This window comes from Elephantulus edwardii, unplaced genomic scaffold (assembly GCF_000299155.1).
Source record: "Elephantulus edwardii isolate Elephantulus edwardi_28Jun2011 unplaced genomic scaffold, EleEdw1.0 scaffold00048, whole genome shotgun sequence".
Classification (NCBI taxonomy): domain Eukaryota; kingdom Metazoa; phylum Chordata; class Mammalia; order Macroscelidea; family Macroscelididae; genus Elephantulus; species Elephantulus edwardii.
Genome location: NW_006399798.1, coordinates 3,687,795 through 3,708,203, shown reverse-complemented (window position 1 = coordinate 3,708,203; position 20,409 = coordinate 3,687,795). Strand labels below are relative to the sequence as shown.

The 20,409-nt window shown below is 55.0% G+C and overlaps 1 protein-coding gene across 1 annotated transcript in view; it reads left to right on the top strand.

Annotated features, from left to right (window-relative positions):
• Positions 1–20,409, top strand: part of PGS1 (phosphatidylglycerophosphate synthase 1) — a 35,970-nt gene that overhangs the window by 9,344 nt on the left and 6,217 nt on the right. Inside the window, exons 2-7 of the mRNA XM_006886346.1 lie at positions 5,316–5,505; positions 8,077–8,154; positions 9,848–9,947; positions 10,832–11,021; positions 11,449–11,627; positions 12,764–13,285. Of these exons, the coding sequence (XP_006886408.1) occupies positions 5,316–5,505; positions 8,077–8,154; positions 9,848–9,947; positions 10,832–11,021; positions 11,449–11,627; positions 12,764–13,285 (1,259 nt within the window). The remainder of the gene's footprint in view (positions 1–5,315; positions 5,506–8,076; positions 8,155–9,847; positions 9,948–10,831; positions 11,022–11,448; positions 11,628–12,763; positions 13,286–20,409) is intronic.

The window sequence follows — 20,409 nt, the reverse complement described above, 5'->3', positions numbered from 1 at the left end:
ATTTACCTTTATCTTGTTGTGGTGCTCAAGTATTTCATAAATTCTGGATATAAGTCCCTTATCTGATATGTTATTACCGAATACTTTTTCCCAGTCGGCAACTCTTTCTTGGTAACAGTGAATTGGCAGCTCACACACCAAACAGGAAGTCAGCAGAGATATAACACCACTGTAGATCTCGGGCTGGGACCCAGGGGAGCATCTGGGGTGAGTGGCCTGGTGGGGAGGTACCTGCTCGTGGAGCCTCAGGGCACCCGGGCCCCTCAGCTTGACCTGCTCACCAGTACCCTCCTGCCAGATGCAGTGAAAGGGCTGGCCCTGGCACTCTCCTAGCCTATGTCATCTTTTTCTTTTGGGAAAAAAAAATCTCTCCACTGACTCTTGAGACCCTCTTGGGCTTCTCTGTCAAGGATGGTTTGCTACGGTGAAACAGGTTCTGCTGCCTTCGGCCAAATACCGGAATCTTGGAGACTGGAGGCGGATGGGAAAGGCAGAAGGTTTAATTTCTACAGGTGTGGTGGGAGACGGTGTGTGTGTGTGTGTGTGTGTGCGCGCGCGCGCTTGCTTCCCTGATCTGCCTCCCCATCTTGCAGACAGAGGGCACTTAAACATTCAAAGGACAGGACAGAGGACATTTTTCACAGGCTCTTCTCTTGTCCAGGTGTTCACACTGTTCATCTGGTCTTACCAATATCGTGGCGATAGTTGATGTCATCCAGTCTAGAAAATATCAGCAAGAGGGTTTTATTGCTCGGTTAAACAAAAGCCTTCCCCCGCCCCCCTTATTTAAAGGTTGTTTAGAGCCTGTTAGTTTTACGTTAGACCCGTTCACTACAGGAGGCTCTTTGTCAGTCTGTCTTGCTCACCGCCGTTGAGTCAGGGCTACCCCTCCGGTGGGTTTCCAAGGCTGTAAGTCTTAAAGATTGCCTGTCTTTCTCCCTTGGAGCAGCTGTAGAGTCAGACTGCCTGCCTTCGGGTTGTCGGAGTGACGCCTTACCGCTAGGCCACTGGCACGCCCTTCTAGGAAATGCTTGTTTCTAGATGCTGTTGAGTTGCCCATGACCCACAGTGGCCCTGTAAACCGCAGATCTGTGCCCTGCCCTGCGGCGTCCTAATCATCTCTGATATACGAGCCCATTGTTCAGTCATTTCCAAGGACTGGCCTCGACTTACAGCATGCCCAGAGTATGTGAGACGGAGATGCACCGTCCTTGCCTCCAAAGAGCAGATGTACTTGTTTACTCCTTTGACAGTCCATGAGATACTCAGTTCTCTTCTCCAGTGCCACAGCTCAAAAGCATCTATTCTGTCATCAGTACTCATTTACTTTCAGATGTATAACTGATTGAAAAGACCATGGATTGGATCTAATGTTATCTTCGTCTTTACATTGATATTTTTGCTCCTTCGAACTTTGGAGAAGTTCCATTTAAAGGTGTTTTTCACTCTTTTCTCATTATTGGCAGACTGTCAAATCCCCTTGGGCCACAGACATGTCGCGTTTGCACAGTCCTGTCCAGACCTGCTGATGGGTATCTCCTCAATTTCTGGGGCCTTATTTTTGTCAGTGCCTTCAGTGCAGCTTGAACTTCTTCCTTTGTCATCACTGGTTCATCATCAGATCCTACTTCTGGTAAGGATTCCGAGTTAGTCAAGTCTTTTTGTACAGTGCTCTGTATTCTTTCCATCTTCTTTTGATGCTTCCGGGATCATTCAAGATTTTGCCCATAGCATCTCTCTCAGTGTTGCAACTCAAGGCTTTTTCAGTTCTTTCAATTTTAGAAATGCCAAGTTCCTGTTTTATTCTTCAGCTCCCATTCTTTGCACGTTGTTACAATATTTTGCTTTGTCTTCTCCAGCAGTCCTTTGACAATTTCCAGAGTCTCTGACGTTCATTTTGGTCTTTTCTTTCTTCCCTTTCGTTATAATAGCCTCTTGCTTGCTTCATGGATGATATCCTTGGTATCATCCTACAGCTTATCTTGTCTTTGATCATTAATTAGTGTTCATTGCCACAAAATTCTTTTCTTTAACATAAAAAAAGTTTTATTTTTATTTTTTTCGTTGATGCACATTTTCTTCTTCCCTTCTCCCCGCCTCCTGCATTGCACCCCTTGTTCCAGATTGTTATCGTGCATTTAATGCCTAATCATATATTCCTTTCAGATGACTCTTCCCCCTCATCTGATCTAATGCAGTGTTCATTGTCCCCTCTTTCCCATTCTCTCTCCAGTCCCCACCTCTGGCTGTCCTGTTTTATAACAGCGGTGTTATTCAGTATTTGTCCTTTTGTGACTGAGCTGTTTCACTCAGCATAGTGTCCTGCAGGCTCCCACCCCCCCCCCCCATGCTGTGTAATGTTTTACTATTTCATTGTTTTTGGGGTTTTTTTAAAATGAAATTTCAATGAAAGTTTATACAGACTTTGGATTTGCACACCTGCCCACCCCCGGTTTTTCTCTGAAAAGTAATTTAAAAAACCACACCAAAACTTTCATTATTATAAAATCCACCCCTCCAAGACCACCACTACTCCTCCATGACGCTCCCATTCTGGACTCTTTCATGACAATAATACCTAACCATAGATTCCTTTCAAACAGTTCTCTCCCTCATCTGTTTCAATGTGATATGCATTATTTAAACCTCTTTTCTTAGATTCCTCCCAACCCCGATGTCAGTCCTGTTTTACAACAGTGGCACTATGCAGTATTTGTCCTTTTGTGACTGAGATATTTCACTCAGCATAATGTCCTCCAGGGTCACCCATTTTGAATAATATTTTGTGAGTTCCTTGTTTTTCAATGCAGTGTAGTATTCCATTGTGTGACTATACAACAGCTTCTCTATCCATTTGTTTGTTGATGGACACTTGGGTTGTTTCCAACTCTTTGCTGTTGTGAACAAAGCTGCAGTGAACATGGGTGTGCATTATTTCATTGTTTTATAATGCAGCGTAATATTCCATTCTGTGAATGTACCATAATTTTTCTTTCCATTCATTTGTTGATGGGCGCTTGGGCTGCTTCCAGCTCTTTGCCATTGTGAATAAGGCAGCAGTATACACGGTGTGCATACATCTGTTTGAGTCGTGCCTGTGGCTTCTTTAGGTTATCGTCCCAGTTGTAGAATTGCTGGGCCCAATGGTATTTCTATTTCCAACTTGTTGAGAAAGTACCAAACCACCTTCCATAGTGGCTGTACCATTTTACGTTCCTACCAGCAGTGAGTAAGCGTTCTAATCTTTCCTCAATCTCGCCAGCATTTGTTGTTTGCTTCCCTGTTGAACTTTGCTATTGTTTCTGGACACAAAACTATTCTTGTGGTGGTTTTTAAATTCAGGTGAGATTGACTCAGCGTCATATTTTGGTCCATGTGGATTTCTGTTAATTTTCTACAGCTTTAGTTTGAATGAACACAAGAGTAATTGATGGTCTTTTCCACAGTCAGCATCTGACCTGCTGACATTGTGCCTCTCCAGTGATTCTTTATGTAGAAGTGCTCAGTCCAATTCCTGTGTTGTCCATCAGGTGAGGCCCATGAGTGTGTTCGCCATTAGTGGTTGTTTTTTGTTTTTTTTGTTTTTTTAATAAAAGATACTTGTAATGAATAAATTATTGAATGTATAAAATTCAGTCATTTGGTCTCCAGCTTCATTTCTGTCACCACATCTGTCATCTCCTGTTTCTGTATTCATTTGCAGAGATGTTACATTCTTCTCCTGTTGTATCCATTAGTTGCAAATGAATAGTGATTTTGGCAAAGGTATTAGAAGATGTTAATTGCACATCATTGTAGGGTACTTGTAAAGGTTTCGTTTGCTATGACTTTATTGTGGATTTCCGTTTTGGCCAATTCCTGAGCCAGCCAGACATTGATTGACTTCATTCCTGGTCTTGCCCGCCCGTGAGTCCCCTTCCTGGCAGCACGGTGCACGTCTCTTTCTCCAAGCGCGAAGATCTGTTGACACGCTTGCTGTCCATCTTGATCTGGAGCTGGTGCTGGCGTTTCCTCCTGTTGGGGTGACTTCTGGTGCGCAGGCTCCGCGAGGCTCGGGATGGTGCTCAGAGGCGGCTCAGCGAATGTTTACCTTGGCTTTGTTCCTCTTGTTGGTGATGGCAGCCTTGGCTCGTGCGGGACCACATTAAGACAAGATTGCAGGGCCTGGGATGTGGAAAGTGAGGCCGGAGTCAGCGTGTGGGCTGAGGGATGCCAGCAAAACTGCACGTCACTGCTACCTTTAGAGATGTGAGCTGTGACAGGGACGAGTTCCCACGTGGTCTGAGAGACGCACAGTGCTTGGAGGCGGGAGAGCATGTCTGCCTGCCGTGTGGTTTCCACCTCAGCCAGCCCATGTTTAACTCGTGAATGTTAGACGTCATGCTTCCTTGGGGGTTCAGACTGACAGACTGCCACACAGCTCTCCCGTTGTCGGGATCGCCCCTGCCCTCCATCCCTCTCCGAGCTGGCCTTGAGGAAAGTGGACGCAGCAAGGGCTTGTCTCGCACCTTGGCCTCTGGCTCACCTGCTGCCCCGTCTCTTTAGAGCCCGCCTCCTTCCCGCCTCTGTGACGCCTGGTCCAGCACATGGAGGCTGGACCTTCTGCCCGGGGCCAAGCACTCTCTTGGCACTGAGAAGTGGGTGGGCATCCTGGGACGATCAACCCTGAAGCAGTGAATAAGGTCATCTCTCGACTGGCCGCCTGGCTGGATTGGGGTGCTTTCGAGGCCCCTCCTGGAGCTCCTCCCGTGTGCAGATTGGGTGGGGTTCAGGGCCTGGCACCCTCTAGAGCTGCAGCCTCCTGGGGAGACTCAGACCTGCCCGGTCGGCTTTGGGTCCCAGGGGGAGCTGGCCTGCAAGTGGTCCCCAGGGAGGCTGTGTCCAGTGAGCAGGGGCCCTCCTTGTGTTGTGGACCTCTCAATGAGGACTTCTCTGGGTCCTACTGCTAAGTGGGTGCCTTATTGTCATTTTGCTGGGGGTCTGGGTTTTGAATATCTGACTTGCCCCGCACTTCACCTCCTCCTAGGCCGCTCTGTGAGTGCTGCTTTGAGGTGAGTTAGCTCAGCTGTGGCGGAAGTCACCCTTCAGTGGCCGTTCTCACTTTGGTCCCTGATTTTTTGGAATGGACTTAAAGTTTGGGGTGTAGTGAGGAGGCTCCACTTTTCGAATTGTTCTTCTAGGGACTAGGAGAGAGGACTAAAGGAAAAAAGCCTTTTGCAAAGAGTGACTTAGGAGTCACTTAAAAATGTTCTAGCAAATCGGAAGTTGGGCCTTTGGTGTGGGACGGCCTGTAATTCACATGTTCCTTCCCCCAGGTCACCATGGCTGCTGCTGGCTCCCTTGTTGTCCCCCACGGTCCCCCAGGTCATCTCCCCGCCCTGCTGCCTGTGTCCGGAGGCTGTGCACAGGTTCCAGTGGATCCGCAACCTGGTCCCCGAGTTCGGGGTCTCCAGCTCTCACGTCAAGGTGCTCTCCTCCCCGGTGGAGTTTTTCGAGCTCATGAAGGTGAGTTGGGCTGAAAGGGAAGAGGGACAAGCGGTCGCTTCTGTTGTTGAAGCCTGTGGTGGCTACTGAGCTGCGTCAGCTTGTAGACGAGCTGAGTCCCAGTCAGGAGCCTCCTCCCTTCCACGGTGCTGAGTGGGGATGACAAGGTTGGGAAAAGTGCTGGTGTTTGATTTTGTAAACAGATGGGCTCCCTTGGCTCTGGGTTGACGATGTTGTCCTCGGGTCACAGAGAGAGCGCTTAGTGAGGATGTCCTTGCTGGTCGTGTCTGAAGAAATAATCTTGGACCACTCGGTGTGTCCGTGGGGGTCCAGCCTGTTGGACCCTGCCGTGAAGCATCCTTGAGAGAACATTAGAGAGTCATTTCATCTTGGATGTGATAGGAAGGGTGTGAAAACTAGATGACCCTCTGGTGGGTTCACCAGGAAGTACCCGGAGCATGTTCAAGTCTCCCGAGTGGATGTGAAGACCAGATGAGCTGCAGATGGAGTTCAGTGTGTAGGATGTGCTCCAGGAGGAGGCGGCAGTGGGTCCGTGGGCCCGGCCTGTGATGCCAGGTCTGTGATGCCTGGCTCTGCGGCCTCTGCTGTCCCTCTGGGCTCTCAGCGCCTTAGCTTTCAGTGGGCTTTCGTGTTGTGTCTGGTTTTCATGGCACAACTACTAATTGAGATGAAATCATTCTGCACCAATTAATTTTTATGAACAGGAACTGAGTTCATATTAGCAGTGATGTTAGAATTAAGGTATGGCGAGGGCGGGCAGGATGCCAGCAGATAGCAGGAGATGCTGGAAGCCCATCTTTGTGCGGACACTGGACTGTAATTGTGAATGCTGCTCCGTTTCTTCCCTGCCCTCTTGTGCCTGGAGACTGCACGCAGCTTCATGTCTGTCCATCCAGATAGATCTGTGGCATGCTGTGTCGGAGCTGGTGGTGTCAGCTTGTATGTACTGTGTGTTGTGCGCACTGGTGTGTTGTCAGCTTGTGTATTGTGTGCCCTGTGTGTTGTGTACACTGTGTATTATGTACAGTGTGCTGTGTGCAGTGTGTAGTGTATGCATTGTGTTGCGTGCACTTGTGTGTTGTCAGCCTGTGTGTTGTGTGTGCTGTGTGCACTTGTATGCTGTGTGCACCATGTATTGTATACACTGTGTGTTGTGTGTGCTGTGTACACTGTGTGTTGTGTGTGCAGTGTGCACTTGTGTGTGGCGTGGACTGTGGACTGTGGCCCTGTGATGTGTGCATTTGTTTCCTGCCCCGCTCCCTCTGCATGCCTGCCTGGCTCCTTGTGCAGAGCCTGTGCGTGAACTGCTTTGCCCTCTGTCCAAACTCATTGTCTCCTTGACTTTTAGAAACAGGTTTTTCCAAAGAGACTCTTCTCGCTGTCTTGAGTTTCCTTATGGTGGGCTCCCCTGGCAGGGGATGCTGTGCTGTTCTCCTGCCCTGACAGGCCAGGCCTCGAGGTCAGAACCTGGCCTCTCCTGAGTTGTGGGCAGGGCTTCTGGCACGGCTCTCACTGTGTGGGAGGGTTCCTCCCGGGACAGACAGAGCAGCCTGTGTCCTCCGGAGGGAGGCCTGTGCTGGCTCCCGCCTCACCCCTGAGCCTGTACGAGCCTGGGGCGCTTGGAAGGTGGGAGGATGGCTCAGTGACAGGTACTTCTCCTGCACTCAGCCTTTCATGCGTTGTTTGCTCTCTTTTTCATTTTCCTTCCCATCTGATCACTCCTTCCCAGCACCAACTGATTGATAGCAAAACAGAGGAAGGAGCCCCCTGTGGGAAAGGCCTTTCACCTTTCCTCCTCCATCAGCTTCTGCTGGTGTGTTCATTGTCTAGGAGAGACACGCCTAGCCTGTGTTGAACTGTGGGCGTGTAATGCAGGTGTGTGGTAGAGGTGACAGCCCTTTTTGAAGTGGCAGCACATGGCAGACCCCGTGCTCTTCACAGCCTCCCTCCCAGGTTTCTGGGTTTCAGGGCTTGGCAGTGGTGGTGAGGCCGCTTTCTGTCTTTGTCAGCTGCTCTCGGGGGCTGGGCAGTGTCTCCAGGGAAGGATGGAAGTGATGTGCTGTCTTTGAACATTAGGTCTGTGCATCTGTCTACACACTGAAGACCTCGATGATACAGAGGGCGGTGATCACTCTCTGTCCTCCCCTTCACACCCCTCCAGCCTGTGCCCCCTCATGGGGCCCGACTGGTGTTTGGTGTGTCCTCTTTGCTTCTGTAAGCACACAGCGCACTGACACACACACACGTTCAGGTGTGAGCAGGGCTGGGAAGTCGGAGCAGGAGGGAACACTGCTTGCACTCAGCCCAGCTTGCTTTTTGTCTCACCATCTGCTGGGAACCTCTTCCTTTTTAGCAGCTGAATTGGTGGCATTTTGTGTGACGTTAGGCCCTGCTTCACTCTGTGGCCTGGGTGTCTTAAGTTAGGGATGCGGTTCTTAGCTTCAGTACTCACTGGGAGGGTTCAGGACTGCTGGACTGGGTACCACGTGCCTCCAGAGCCATGGACTAAATCATTCCTCTGTGAATGCTGAAACAATTTTGTGACTTTTCAAATGACTTCTTCTCTTTCAGGGGCAGATAAAGCTAGCCAAGAGGCGAGTTGTGATGGCGTCCCTCTACTTGGGGACGGGCCCCTTAGAGCAGGAGTTGGTAAGTTGTACGTGGCTGCAGCGCCCTGGCCTCAGGGTCTCCCTCACAGCTCCGAGCTCTGTGGAGTTGCTGGAGCCCACAGCCTCTGCCTCAGATAGCTCAGACTGCCTTAGACAGTTCTGTTGCGCTGGACATTGGTGGAATTTGAGATGGCTGGAGTGATGCTGTGATCAGGGCTCGCTGTTTGGCCTCTCTTCGTATTAAAGCACCGTACCGGGAGGGCCCAGAGGAGAACAAGGGAGGCCTGATCATAGGCTTCAGATGTCCCAGCCAGCATCTCAGTCACTCCACAAACGGCTCTCTTGGACACTCTGTCTGCCATTCCAGGTCTCATCTAGCTACAGCCTCAGGCTAAATGTGGCCCTCTGCCTGGCTTTGAGGTTAAGAGGGGTTCTAGCTTTGTCATATGAAGGAGAAGAAAAATCCAGATTAGTATTTTGTGATACCTGAAGTTCAAATTTGAGTGCCCATGAGTTGTGTTGCTGAACCAGCCATGCTCCCTCACGTGTCACCTTGTATCTGCCCTCCCCTGACGGTGGCAGAGTAGTTTTGACGATTTCAGCTGACGGTGGAGCCCAGGATGTCTGCCGTCTGCTCTCAGAGAACAGGTTTTTGTGGCACCTTCTGGGCTCCTGGGACTCCTGTTGTTGTTGTTGCATACCAACCCATTGCCGAGCGTGGGTTTCAGAGGCTGTTCATCACATGGGAGGAGATTGCCCATCCTTCTTCCATGGAGCAGCTGGTGGAGTCAGACTGCTCCCTGTGGGATTGCAGTGCAGTTTCTTACCACGGGGGCCACCAGAGCTGCTTTGGGGCGGCTATAGACCCCTCACCTAAGAGATGAAGAACTGAGACTCAGTTGTATTGAGCAGATGTAACCTGCAGACATCACACAGCTGCTTAGCAATGAAGATGGGTCTGGAATACAGGCCTCCACTTCCAGCCTAGCTCCCCATTACAGCAGGCGCGCAGAATTGGATCAGTGCTGGCAGGGCAGGGCTGACAGGAGCCAGGGTCAGGTGCTAGGTCTCTGGGTTCTGCTGTTCTGACACACTGTGTGAGTTTGGCAGGATGAGGTGTTCCCCTGCACTGCAGACAGGTGTGTGCTAGGTGCACGCAGAGCTGGGCCCTCATGTGAGGAAGCATGGCCTTGTCTCAGGCCCTTGGCATGGCTTTTCATCCTGAGGTGGTGCTGCCCAGAGTTTACAGCCTTCACTTACCCACAGGCAGGGGCTGGGAAACAGCACAGGCCTGGAGTTTGGAGAACAAGAGGAGCCCAGGTGTAGTCCACCTCCCCGCTCCTCCCAGCTGCAGGTGTGGGCAGCCTTGCGGTCTTGTCCAGCTCGTTATGCGTGGCCAGCAAGCAGGCTGGGTCTCAGACATACCCACGTAACATGACCGAGTAGAGGCCACAGCTTGTGGGTCTGGGGACTGGGCGTCTGGACATGTGTGGTGCTGTGTCTCAGCACTTCCCAGAGGGCCAGAGTGTGCTTCGCTCAGGCGGTCAGCCTTGGACCGAGGTCCCCTGCCCTCTCGCGAGGTCTGGATGACAGGGAGGGCACTGGGCAGCTTCTCCTGGTTGTGGGGAGGCTGTTTGGAAGGAGGAGCCGAGGGTTGTCAGTGGACAGGTCGGTTTGTCTTGCTTGAGCTCCTCTCTGCTCTCACTCTCCTCTCTGAACTCTGTCACTGGCAGGTGGATTGCCTGGCCAGCACCCTGGAGAGGTCACTGCACTCCCCGTTCCCCTCCGCCCTCAAGGTCTCCATCCTCTTGGACTTTACACGCGGCTCGAGAGGTAGGTGCAGTGCACTCAGATCCTCCTTGTCCTCAGGCAGAGATGGGGCTGAGGAGACGTCCAAGGCTGGCCCGGCCCTTGAGCAGGGACCCTTCCACAGCCAGTGACTGAAAAGCTGCTAGAGAGACGTGGCCACAAAGATAGTCTCTTTCTGCCATTTCTGCCTTGATTCAGGGCTTGGCTCTGTCCCCTGGGCTGGCTGCATCTTCAGGCCACCATTGCCCTTTTCCTAAGGAGAGGGTTGTCACTCATCGCCCTGTTCCTAGGGAGATGGTCTGCTGCTTGGAGGTCAGACAGGACTCCCTGGTGCCAGCCCGATTGGATCACTGTTGAGACGAGCTCAGTGGGCCCTCCTTGGAGCAGGGGAGGTGTCACCCTGGACAGAGATGTCCAGGGAGGGGTGGGATGGAGCCCTAGAAGGAAGTTGAGTATGGTACCAGGTTCTGAGCATCAAAACCAGCAAGACCCCTGGATCATGTGGGAGAATGCGATAGGGGATGGGGAGTGGTCTAGAAGAGAACTTGACCCAGAGCTCCTCTGGCCAGATTAGCAGACCTGAGAGTTGTAGACAGGGCACGGCCAGCCCTGACCAATGTAGATGCGGGCATGGGCAGCCCTGACCACTGCAGGTGGGGGCATAGGGACCCTGAGCAGTGTAGATGGGGCATGGGTGGCCCTGGCCAGTGCTGATCTGTGTAGATAGGGCACGGGCAACCTTGAGCAATGTGGAGGGTCACGGACGGCCCTGACCGGTGTAGACAGGGCATAAGAGACCCTGACTGGTGTAGATGGGACAAGGGCGGACGTGAGGGCTGTGTGTGGTCTCTGGCAGGCTGGGGTGCTCCCTGGTGTGAACCCCTGTTCTTGGCTCCTCTCACAACCAGGCAAGAAGAACTCGCGCACCATGCTGCTCCCACTGCTGCAGAGATTTCCGGAACAGGTCCGCGTGTCCCTGTTCCACACGCCGAACCTGCGTGGGCTCCTCCGTCTGCTCATCCCCGAGCGCTTCAACGAGACCATCGGCCTCCAGCACATCAAAGTCTACCTGTTCGACAACAGCGTGATCCTGAGCGGGTGAGTCCCCGCAGCTCTCCCCGGGTTCCCTGCGACTGGGTGATGCCCCTCACTGAGGGGCCTCCGAGGCTGACTGCCCTGTCTGTCTGCCTGTCTCTGGCCCACGGTGGTCCTGCACTTACGTGTTCTCTCAGCCTTGTGCAGAGCACCTTTCAGCCAGCATGGAGTCTGGCCCTGCTTGTCTCTGGGACTGGGCGCTGCTAGCCAGCTCTGTGGCAGCCCTCAGTGGTCAGCCACTTTCCTCGGCTCCATTAGGCACCTGGAGAGGCGGGCTTTCAGGTCTCACATGTCGCACCTGGTGCCTCCCTTGCACCTGGTTGTTGCTCAGAAACCGTCCCTTAGTGGCCACGAAGCCTTGCCTCCCTTGGACTGAGGGCACTGTAGCCCGCTCTGATCTGAGCCCTCACCAGCTTCTTCTCCCTCCTAGTGCCAACCTGAGTGACTCCTACTTCACCAACCGCCAGGACCGCTACGTGTTCCTGCAGGACTGCCCCGAGATCGCCGACTTCTTCACGGAGCTGGTGGACGCCGTGGGCGATGTGTCCCTGCAGCTGCAAGGAGACGACACGGTGCAGGTGGTGGAGGGGATGGAGCACCCCTACAAAGGTAGGGGCCTCCTTCTGCGGCAGGTCATGGCAGGGCCAGTAGAGGGCGCTGCAGGGGCTTTGCCACAGGCAAGTCACCTCTGCCTCATCGCTCAGAGTGGCCGGTGGGCAGATGGGCCTGTGCCCGCTGGACAGCAGCCTGCCCGCCTTCACTGAAAGCAGCCTGTGGAGGGGCAGGGCCCTTGCTCTGCTCACTGGGTCCTGGCAGCGAGAGAGATCTGCTCTGGGTGTCACATGGCTTTTTCCCCCCCGTCAAAGGACCGGGCAGGGTCAGTGTATGCTGTGGGAGGGGCCCAAGTGCAAACTCCAGGAGATGTGTTTCATTTCTCCAGGAAGCAACTTTTAAGTGCTTGTGTCCTCTTGTTGTGCAAATGAGTTGCCAGCTTGGTGACTCTGACTTCTGGCCAGCCCGTGTGTGTCACGGTGGGCTGTGCGTGTCAACAGGGGGCCGTGTGCGTGTCACAGTGGACTCTGTGTGTGTGTCACGGGGGCCGTACATGTTGCAGTGGGCCATGCCTGTCACGGTGGGCCGTGCGTGTCACGCTGGGCCGTGCGTGTCACGGTGGGCTGTGCGTGTCATGGGGCCATGTGTGTGTGTCACGGGGGCTGTACGTGTCACGCTGGGCCGTGCGTGTCACGCTGGGCTGTGCGTGTCACAGTGGGCCGTGCGTGTCACGCTGAGCCGTGTGTGTCACGCTGGGCCGTGCGTGTGTCACGCTGGGCCGTGCTCAGATGGTTTTCAAGGCTGAGTTTTAAGAAGCGAGTTGCCTTCCCTTTTTGCTGAGTGCCCTGGGTGACCTTGGACTTCCATGCACATTAGCCGTTTGCATCAGCCTGGTCTCTGTTACCTAATTATCTCTGTGTCGTCCTTAGTGTTTTTGGTGTGCAAAGGCTGAAAGGTTCAGACCTTTCCCTGAAAGCATTTGCTGGCCCCTGGGTTAAGGTAACACACCAGAGGGGAAGTACCAAGTGTTCAGGGAAGGAGGAGAGTCTGCATTTGGTTCCAGGAAGCGGTGGGCTGAGGACAGGGCAGCCAGAGAAGGCGGCCATGCAGTGTGGCCCTTGAGGCTCCCCACACCACGAGGTGGCAGCGTCAGCGGTCCCTGCTCTGCCCACCTGTGCCATGTCTCCCTCTAGGTGACCGAGCTGCCTACTGTGAGGCTGCCAACAAGAGGGTCATGGACGTGATCAACTCCGCTCGGACCCGCCAGCAGATGCTGCACGCCCAGACCTTCCACAGCGACTCACTGCTGACGCAGGAAGATGCCGCCGCCTCTGGGGACCACAGGCCAGCACTGGACACCTGGATTTACCCACTGATCCAGATGAAGCCCTTTGAGATCCAGATTGATGAGATCGTCACCGAGACACTGCTGACAGAAGCTGAGCGGGGCGCCCGGATCTACCTCACCACGGGCTACTTCAACTTGACCCAGGCCTACATGGACCTGGTCCTGGGCACCCAGGCCGAGTACCAGATCCTGCTAGCTTCTCCTGAGGTGAACGGCTTCTTTGGGGCCAAGGGTGTGGCTGGCGCCATCCCAGCAGCCTACGTCCATATCGAGAGGCAGTTCTACAGTGAAGTGTGTGGCCTGGGCCAGCAGGAGCGTGTCCAGCTGCAGGAGTACTGGCGACAGGGCTGGACCTTTCATGCTAAAGGTATGCTGGCCACCGGCTGAAAGACAGCTCAGCCCAGGGCACCTGGAGGCGTCCCTGGGGTGGGCGCCCCCACACCCTGACTACCTAGGTTTGCTGATTGGTGGTGGGTCTGTCCTCTGTGTCTACTCCTGTTCTTACTGCAGTCGGGGGGGGCACCTGCCCTGGGGAGGGGACAGTGGTCCTGTGGGGAGCAGCTTCAGGGCCACAGTCTTCATTTATGCACCAGAAATGCACAGATGTGGAGCTTTGGGGCGGCTGATGTGAGAAGTGAGTTGTGGGCATACCCTTCCTCTTTGGATGGACAGACGGATGGGTGAAAGAAAGAGACTGTGGGCTCTAGTGGTCCTCTTGCAGGCCAGCAGACAGTCACCCGTGTCCTCTGTTTGACATCCAGCAGTCTCGCTTTCCTCTTCCCTCACTGTCTGTTTCCCACTTGAGGTGCAGAGGCCATGTGCTCATGTGCCTGGCATCTCATGTGCCGTGGAAGGTGAGCACGGCTGGGTGTCGGTTTAAGCCCTGGGTGACCTTAGTGCTGCGCTTGGACTTAGCGCGGGCGTCTGCCTCTGGCGGGGCCACACTCCTTTCTCTGGGGACTCACATGGCCAATCGGGCTAATCCCTGCAGGCCCCACAGCCAGATTGCAGGGCTCTTCTGACCGACCCCCCCCCCCCGAAGAGCAAGAAGCACTGTGTCCCCCTGCACCTCAGCTCAGACAGGAGGCACTACTGGACTGGGAGGTGAACAGTCCGCTTGCGTAGGGTTGAGGAGCAGGTGTTTGAGGCAGGCATGGCCAGGCCCTGGGTGGTGTGGCCAGTGTATTAAGGTAGGCGTATGACTTCCCAGAGTGACAGCAGGCCTTGGGGTGCAAGGGTCAGAGAGCTGAGCAGTGTGGAGAGGGACCATGACATGATCTAGTGGACACACACGTGTATGTGAAAGAGAATCCTTGGCGTGTTTTACCTGTGAGAATGCATGCGTTTGTGTGTACTCTGTGTGTGTACGTGGGCACATCTTTGTGTATCCGCACGTGCATCTGAGGGCGTGCCTGTGTGTACACACAGCGTCTGGACACGAAGCTGCGTCTTCATGAGTGGACTGTACGTGTGCTGGTCTGATGTGCGTCTGTGCACACGTGTATGTGTTTCTCTGAATGTGTCTGAAGGTATAGCTGTGTGTGTATGAGTGCCGCTATAGACACATCACGACAGTGGAGAAAAGACTGAAACTGTCAGTGACTTCGTTTTCTTGGATCTACAATAAGCACCCTTGGTACCAGCAGTCAGGAGGTCAGGAGCTGTATTATATTGGGAAAGTCTGAAGAAGGGACCTCTCCAAATTACTGAAGAGCAATAATATTACTTTGAAGACTGAGGTGCGCTTGATTGAGGCTGTGGTCTTTCATGCACTTGCCGTGCACGTGAAAGCTGAACAGAGAGTAAGGACGACAAGAATTGATGCCTTTGAACTGTGGTGTTGGAGAATGCACTGAGTACCCCACGGGCTGCCAAAAGAACAAGTAGGTCCATCGTGGAGAAAGTACAGCCAGAGTGCCCCTTGGAGGCAAGGGTGACAAAGCTCACAGACCCTGGACATGTTGCTAAGAGAGGCTGTGCCTTAGAAAGGGACATCGTGTTTGGAAAGGTGGAGTCAGCAAGAAAGGACGCCCCTCAACCCGAAGAATTGGCTCAGGGACCGCAGCAGTGGGCTCCAGTGTGTCCGAAGGAGGAGGACGGCACAGGACGGGGGTGTAGTTCAGATCTGTGGTGCAGGGATGCTGCCGTAGCACAGCAGTGTGCAGGCGTGTCCGAGCGTGCATCGTTGTAGGTTCGGGTGTGTCTGTGTAACTGTCTAAATGTACGTGAGTGTATCATACAGGGACACATCTGTGTCTGAGTGTGCACATTCCTGTATTTGCAGGTGTCCACATGTATGATTTTTGCATGTAAAACTGTGTATATGGAACATACATGTGAGTGTAGGGAGTTCTGGTGGCCTAGTGGGTAAGGAGTTGTGCTGCCAACCCAAAGGCAGGTGGTTCAGATCCTCCGGCTGCTCTGTGGGAAGTACGGGCCGTCTCCTCCTGTGTGATTTGCAGCCTCTGAAAACCTTTTGGCGGCTCAGCTATGGGTCGGGTCCGACTCCACAGCCATGCCTTTGACTTTGTGTGAGTACTCCTGTGTCTGAGCGGACACACGGGGCACCTGTAGACGATGCTTTCACCTGTCTGCACTGGGGCTGGAGTGGCACGGACCCCTTGTCACCAGGCCCCACTCAGCCTCCCCAGGAGATTGCCGGCTGGTCTCTGACTGTGCCCAGACCTTGCTTCCCTGAAGCTCCGAAAAGTTGAGCAGTCGCCTTTGAACAGAAGTGCTTGGCCGGCTTCTCCAGGGAGTCCCGCCTTTTCCAGCCTGGCCTGCACCTGCTGCCCATCCTGCCTGCAGTGGGGAGGGCCGTGATGTGGGGAGCCCAGAGTGGCGAGGAGGCCTGGCTGATCTGCAGCTGGACGTCTGCGTGTGCCCGTGTGAGTGCGCAGACTGAGGGTGGGTGCCTTGAGGGGTTTTGTGAGCACAGGGCTTTCACCCTGAAACCAGGAACTGGGTTATTGTGTTCAGTGGTGAGGCCAGGTCCCCCTGGTTTGTGGCCCGAGGGCCACACCCCCAGAGCTGTGTTGGACGAGCGCCGGGTTGCAGGGTGACTGACCAGTGACCTTCCACAGCTACAGGACAGGTTGGCCAATCTGCTGCCTCCCGCTTCCAGAAGCCCTCAGCAGGGTGTGTGAGTAGGGGAACCAGTCTGCTTCATTTGCATAGCAGGCCTGAGGAGTCAGGCAGCCAGAGACTTGAGGACTGGCTGTGCCCAGGCTGCCAGTGTCTTCTGAGTGGTGAGCTGAGGAGACCAGTGTGGTGCTGTCCTGGGGCCGAAGGATGCCTGGGGAGCATGTGCACGGCGGCCGGTGAGCTCCAAGGCAGGCAGCTTGGCGCCACTGTGTCCTGGGCCATCCCCCGTGCTTCGCCCGCTCCCCAGTGCCCTCAGGCATCCTTGTGCGCTGCTGCCCTGCTAGAGCGTCTGTGGTCACTTACCCGCCTGGCAGGGAGCACCATCTGGTGAGGCCGTGCCTGCTCCGCGGGGCAGACCGAGTAGATTACACCCCATGGGCAGGTGGGCTGGTTTCACAGAAACTCACGTGTGCATCTCAGGTTTATAAACAGGGTTTCTGAGAACCAGAAGTTTTTACCTCCTGTTTACAGAGGAGTGTGGAGACTTCTTCCTAGCCTGGCTTCCCTGTTCATCGTCCTCTCATCCTGTAGAGGACAGCTGAAGAGCGTGCCCTCGGTCTAGAACCCCTGGGCTGTAACGCACTGACCCCAGCAGGCTGAGGGCCTGGGCTCCACTTGCACGTGCGGAGCAGGGCAGTCCTGGCGCTCATCGGGTGTTGGGAGGTACAACCTGCGATGGTTCTGCCGGGAAAGTCCTCTGGGAGGCACAGGATGGAGCGTGCTGTGTGGACACGGAGCCTTGGAGGGGACAGGGAGGCCGGGACTGCTCACCGTGGACGTGGAGGTGGAGGGCTGACTCACGACGTCATGTTCTGTCCTTGTACTTTGTTGCTGTCCCCCTGTGAATGGGGAGCGTGGGGCTGGGCGGTGCAGGGTATCTCACTACTTGGCATTTTCTTGGCCTTGGGAGGCCATGGAGTGCTGTCAGAGTCGGGCAGGGGTGGGCCGAGGGGTCTTCTCTGTATATCACAGCAGTCCCTCTGCTGTGTGTGTACACCTCTGTGGTTGCTCTCATCCGGGCACGTGAGGGGGTAAGGTTAAAATCCTGGACCCTGACTTGTTATAGGAGACTTGTCTGGGTGGAGGTGGGGGATCCCCTCCACACCTGCCTGGTGGGGAGAGGTGTGCAGAGGGCAGAGAGAGTAGGCAGTGATCTCAGGGGACTATCCAGAGTGACCTTGGCAGGCTGAGTCCTCCAGTCCTCAGCCTCTTGCTCTGATGTGGCGTGAGCCCCGAGGCTGGGTCAGTGCCTGGGATTTCTGCTGGGACAGGACAACTGTCTCTCTCTGTTTCTGTCTGTCTCTCTGTCTCTCTCTCTCTCTGTGTCTCTGTCTGTGTACTGTTGAATTGGATCCGACTGGCACAGGAAGAGATTGCCCCTCCTTCTTGAGCATAGTATCTGGTGGATTGAACCATGCACCTTCACGATTGCAGTGCCGCTTACTGCCTCCAGGCTATCAGAGCTCGCTTGGGTTGTTCTCTTGCATGGGAGCTGCCAGGCGTTCTTGTGCTTGAGCTCCAGCCCCTCTGGGGAGCACCAGGCTCTGGTCAGCAGCTCATCGGGCAGTGTGTCCTCTACCGGAGCTGGCATGTAGCGGGGCTTCTGGCCGTGACTCTGCTCAGGGTCCATGATCAGGACAGAGACCTACTCCTCTTGGGGTGTGCGGCAAGGCAGAGCAGGGCCAGGGGTGCAGAGGTTAGTGGCTCCAGCTGCAGGGGAACACTGTCCGTGATTGTGAGGAGGCCACTCTCTCCCCAAAAGGCAGCCTAGCACACAGGGGGCGGAGGATGGGTGTGGCGGCTGCACCCTGTTTACCAGGATCCGTGAACAGGTGTCCTGATGGGGGTGCCGGCTGCTTGACCAGCAGGCTCTTTAAGGAGACCTGCCCTGGCTTGGGACAGGGCGGGCTTGTCCACCTCAGGACTGTCCCGACTTTGTGTTTCTAAGGACTGAGATCCTTCTGGACAAGCCTATGGGCTATGATGGACAAAAAGGAAGCCGGCCACACACTTGAGTTTTCTTTAGATCCCTAAACAGGCCTTGGCCGGAGGTGTTTATGAGTCCCTTGCTCTGGAAGGTCAGTACTCTTGCCCACCGAACTCAGGCCTCATTTGTTGGAAGGGGTCGTTACCCTGGTTCTGTTTACCTTGTTTTGTTAGTCAACTCCCAGGCACTGGGCAGGCACCATCCATGAGCCTCTGAACTGCTCAGTTCCTGCGAGCTGTTACCTCTCTCGGAACCGAGAATCGGACAGAACTGTGCAGGCCCTGTGCTAAGCAGTGGCGTGGGTGGGTGATGAGGAAAATGGCTTAGCAAAGGGATCCAGGCTGACGGGCGTGGCTGCCTGTGTGAGGAGAGGGACCACTCGTGCCAGGCCTGGGACAAAAGCAGAGACAGAATGAGACACCTGAGACCGTGACTGGCTTGAAAAGGACAAGAAGGCTAGAGGGGTGTGGAGCAGGAGAGTGAGGTTGGCAAGGTGTTCAGGCCCCCTGGCGGGCACACAGGCCTGGGAGAGTGATGGGGTCTGGTGACCGTTCAGAATGGTGACTGATGAGGTGGTCCTGACCCACAGCTTCTAGTCCAGAATGCTTCTCTGCCCCTGCGCCCATGCTGTGTGGGAGGACAAGCTATCGGCTGACCGCCCCTCCCCTCTGCTTCTGGAGAACAGCCGTCCGGCAGCCCACCCTCAGCGGACTTGCCTCACTAACCGGCTGGCCCTGTGTCTCTCGGCAGGCCCAGTTCCTCATCTGCCGCTGACATTCTTGCCTTGTCCTCTCCTCCCGAACCTGGACCTCACTGTCCCTACAGAGAACTCAGAGCACCTGTCCCCCGTGTCTGCTGATGGGGCACGTGCTTGTCCTCGCTGTGAGGCTCATGTCCCGGTGGTCTAGTGCTACAGTATTGTGCTGCCAAGCCAAAGGCAAGTGGTTTGAATCCACTAGCCACCACCCTGCGGGAGAAAGGCTCTGTCTCCCGCCGAGTCAAGGTGAGATGAGTGAGCAGAAATGGGGCCCAGTGGCTAGTTCCTGGCCCTGTTGGGCAATGGTGTCCTCCTCAGGCCCCACTGCAGAACTGACGCCTCCTCCTGTGTACCTCGAGTGTCCTGAGCCAACAGGGTCTGACCCAAGTTGGGGAGCTGCCCAGCAGCCCTTGGGCACAGGCTGCAGGTGAACCTACAAGGCAGCTCACATCACCCTCAGTTTGCAGGAGGCTCTGGGGGCCCCTGTGGCACTCACACCTGCTCGCAGGGTCTCTGCTTTATTCTCCACCTTCGTTGACACCTCTCCTTGGAGTTCAGTATGAGGGAGGCCTTGCAGTGGCCTTTGAGGATGGAGAGAGGATGTGGTGCTATGATCTGAGACCTCCCAGATGGCCAGTAGTGAGAGGTGTGGGCAGCTATCTGCATGTATACCTGGAGGTCAAAGGAGGGGAGATGGTCAAAGATGAGATGGATGGACGTACACGTGTGCACCTGCAGTGTAACCTGTGTTGGCCATGTCTCCTGGGCCCATGTGTCTGTGAGATCCCAGGGTGTCGGGAAGAAAGCCAAGGCTGGGGCAGTGTGCGTGGAGGTGGTGGCTGCCTCTGACGGTCACATCCTGTGAGAGATGCTTGGCTAGGACCAGCATGTCCGCTGCTCCCCCAGATCCCACTTCACTGCCACCTCTTGTCCTAAGGGACTCAGGGTCCTGGCTGTGTGACTCAGGTGAACTTTGACAAACCCTCTGGGAAGCCCACACCATATGTGCCTCCCTGGGCCCGGACCTCACCGTCTTCCCAGAGTGCTCCCGGCACGCAGACCTCACCGTCCTCCCAGAGTGCTCCTGGCACCTAGATCTCACCATTCTCACAGAGTTCTCCGGGCTCCTGGACCTCAACGTCTTCCCAGAGTGCTCCTGGCACCTAGATCTCACCGTCCTCCCAGAGTGCTCCCGGCACGCAGACCTCACCATCCTCACAGGGTGCTCCGGGCTCCTGGACCTCACCGTCCTCCCAGAGTGCTCCAGGCTCCTGGACCTCACCCTCCTTCCAGAGTGCTTCCAGTGCCTGGGCCTTACCGTTCTCTCAGAGTGCTTCCAGTTCCTGGACCTCATCGTCCTTCCAGAGTGCTCCCGGCACCCAGACCTCACCGTCCTCACAGAGTGCTTCCAGTTCCTGGACCTCATCGTCCTTCCAGAGTGCTCCCGGCACCCAGACCTCACCATCCTCACAGAGTGCTTCAGGCTCCTGGACCTCACCGTCCTCCCAGAGTGCTTCCAGTGCCTGGGCCTTACCGTCCTCCCAGAGTGCTCAGGGGGCCCGGACCTGATTGTCCTCCCAGAGTGCTCCAGACTCCTGGACCT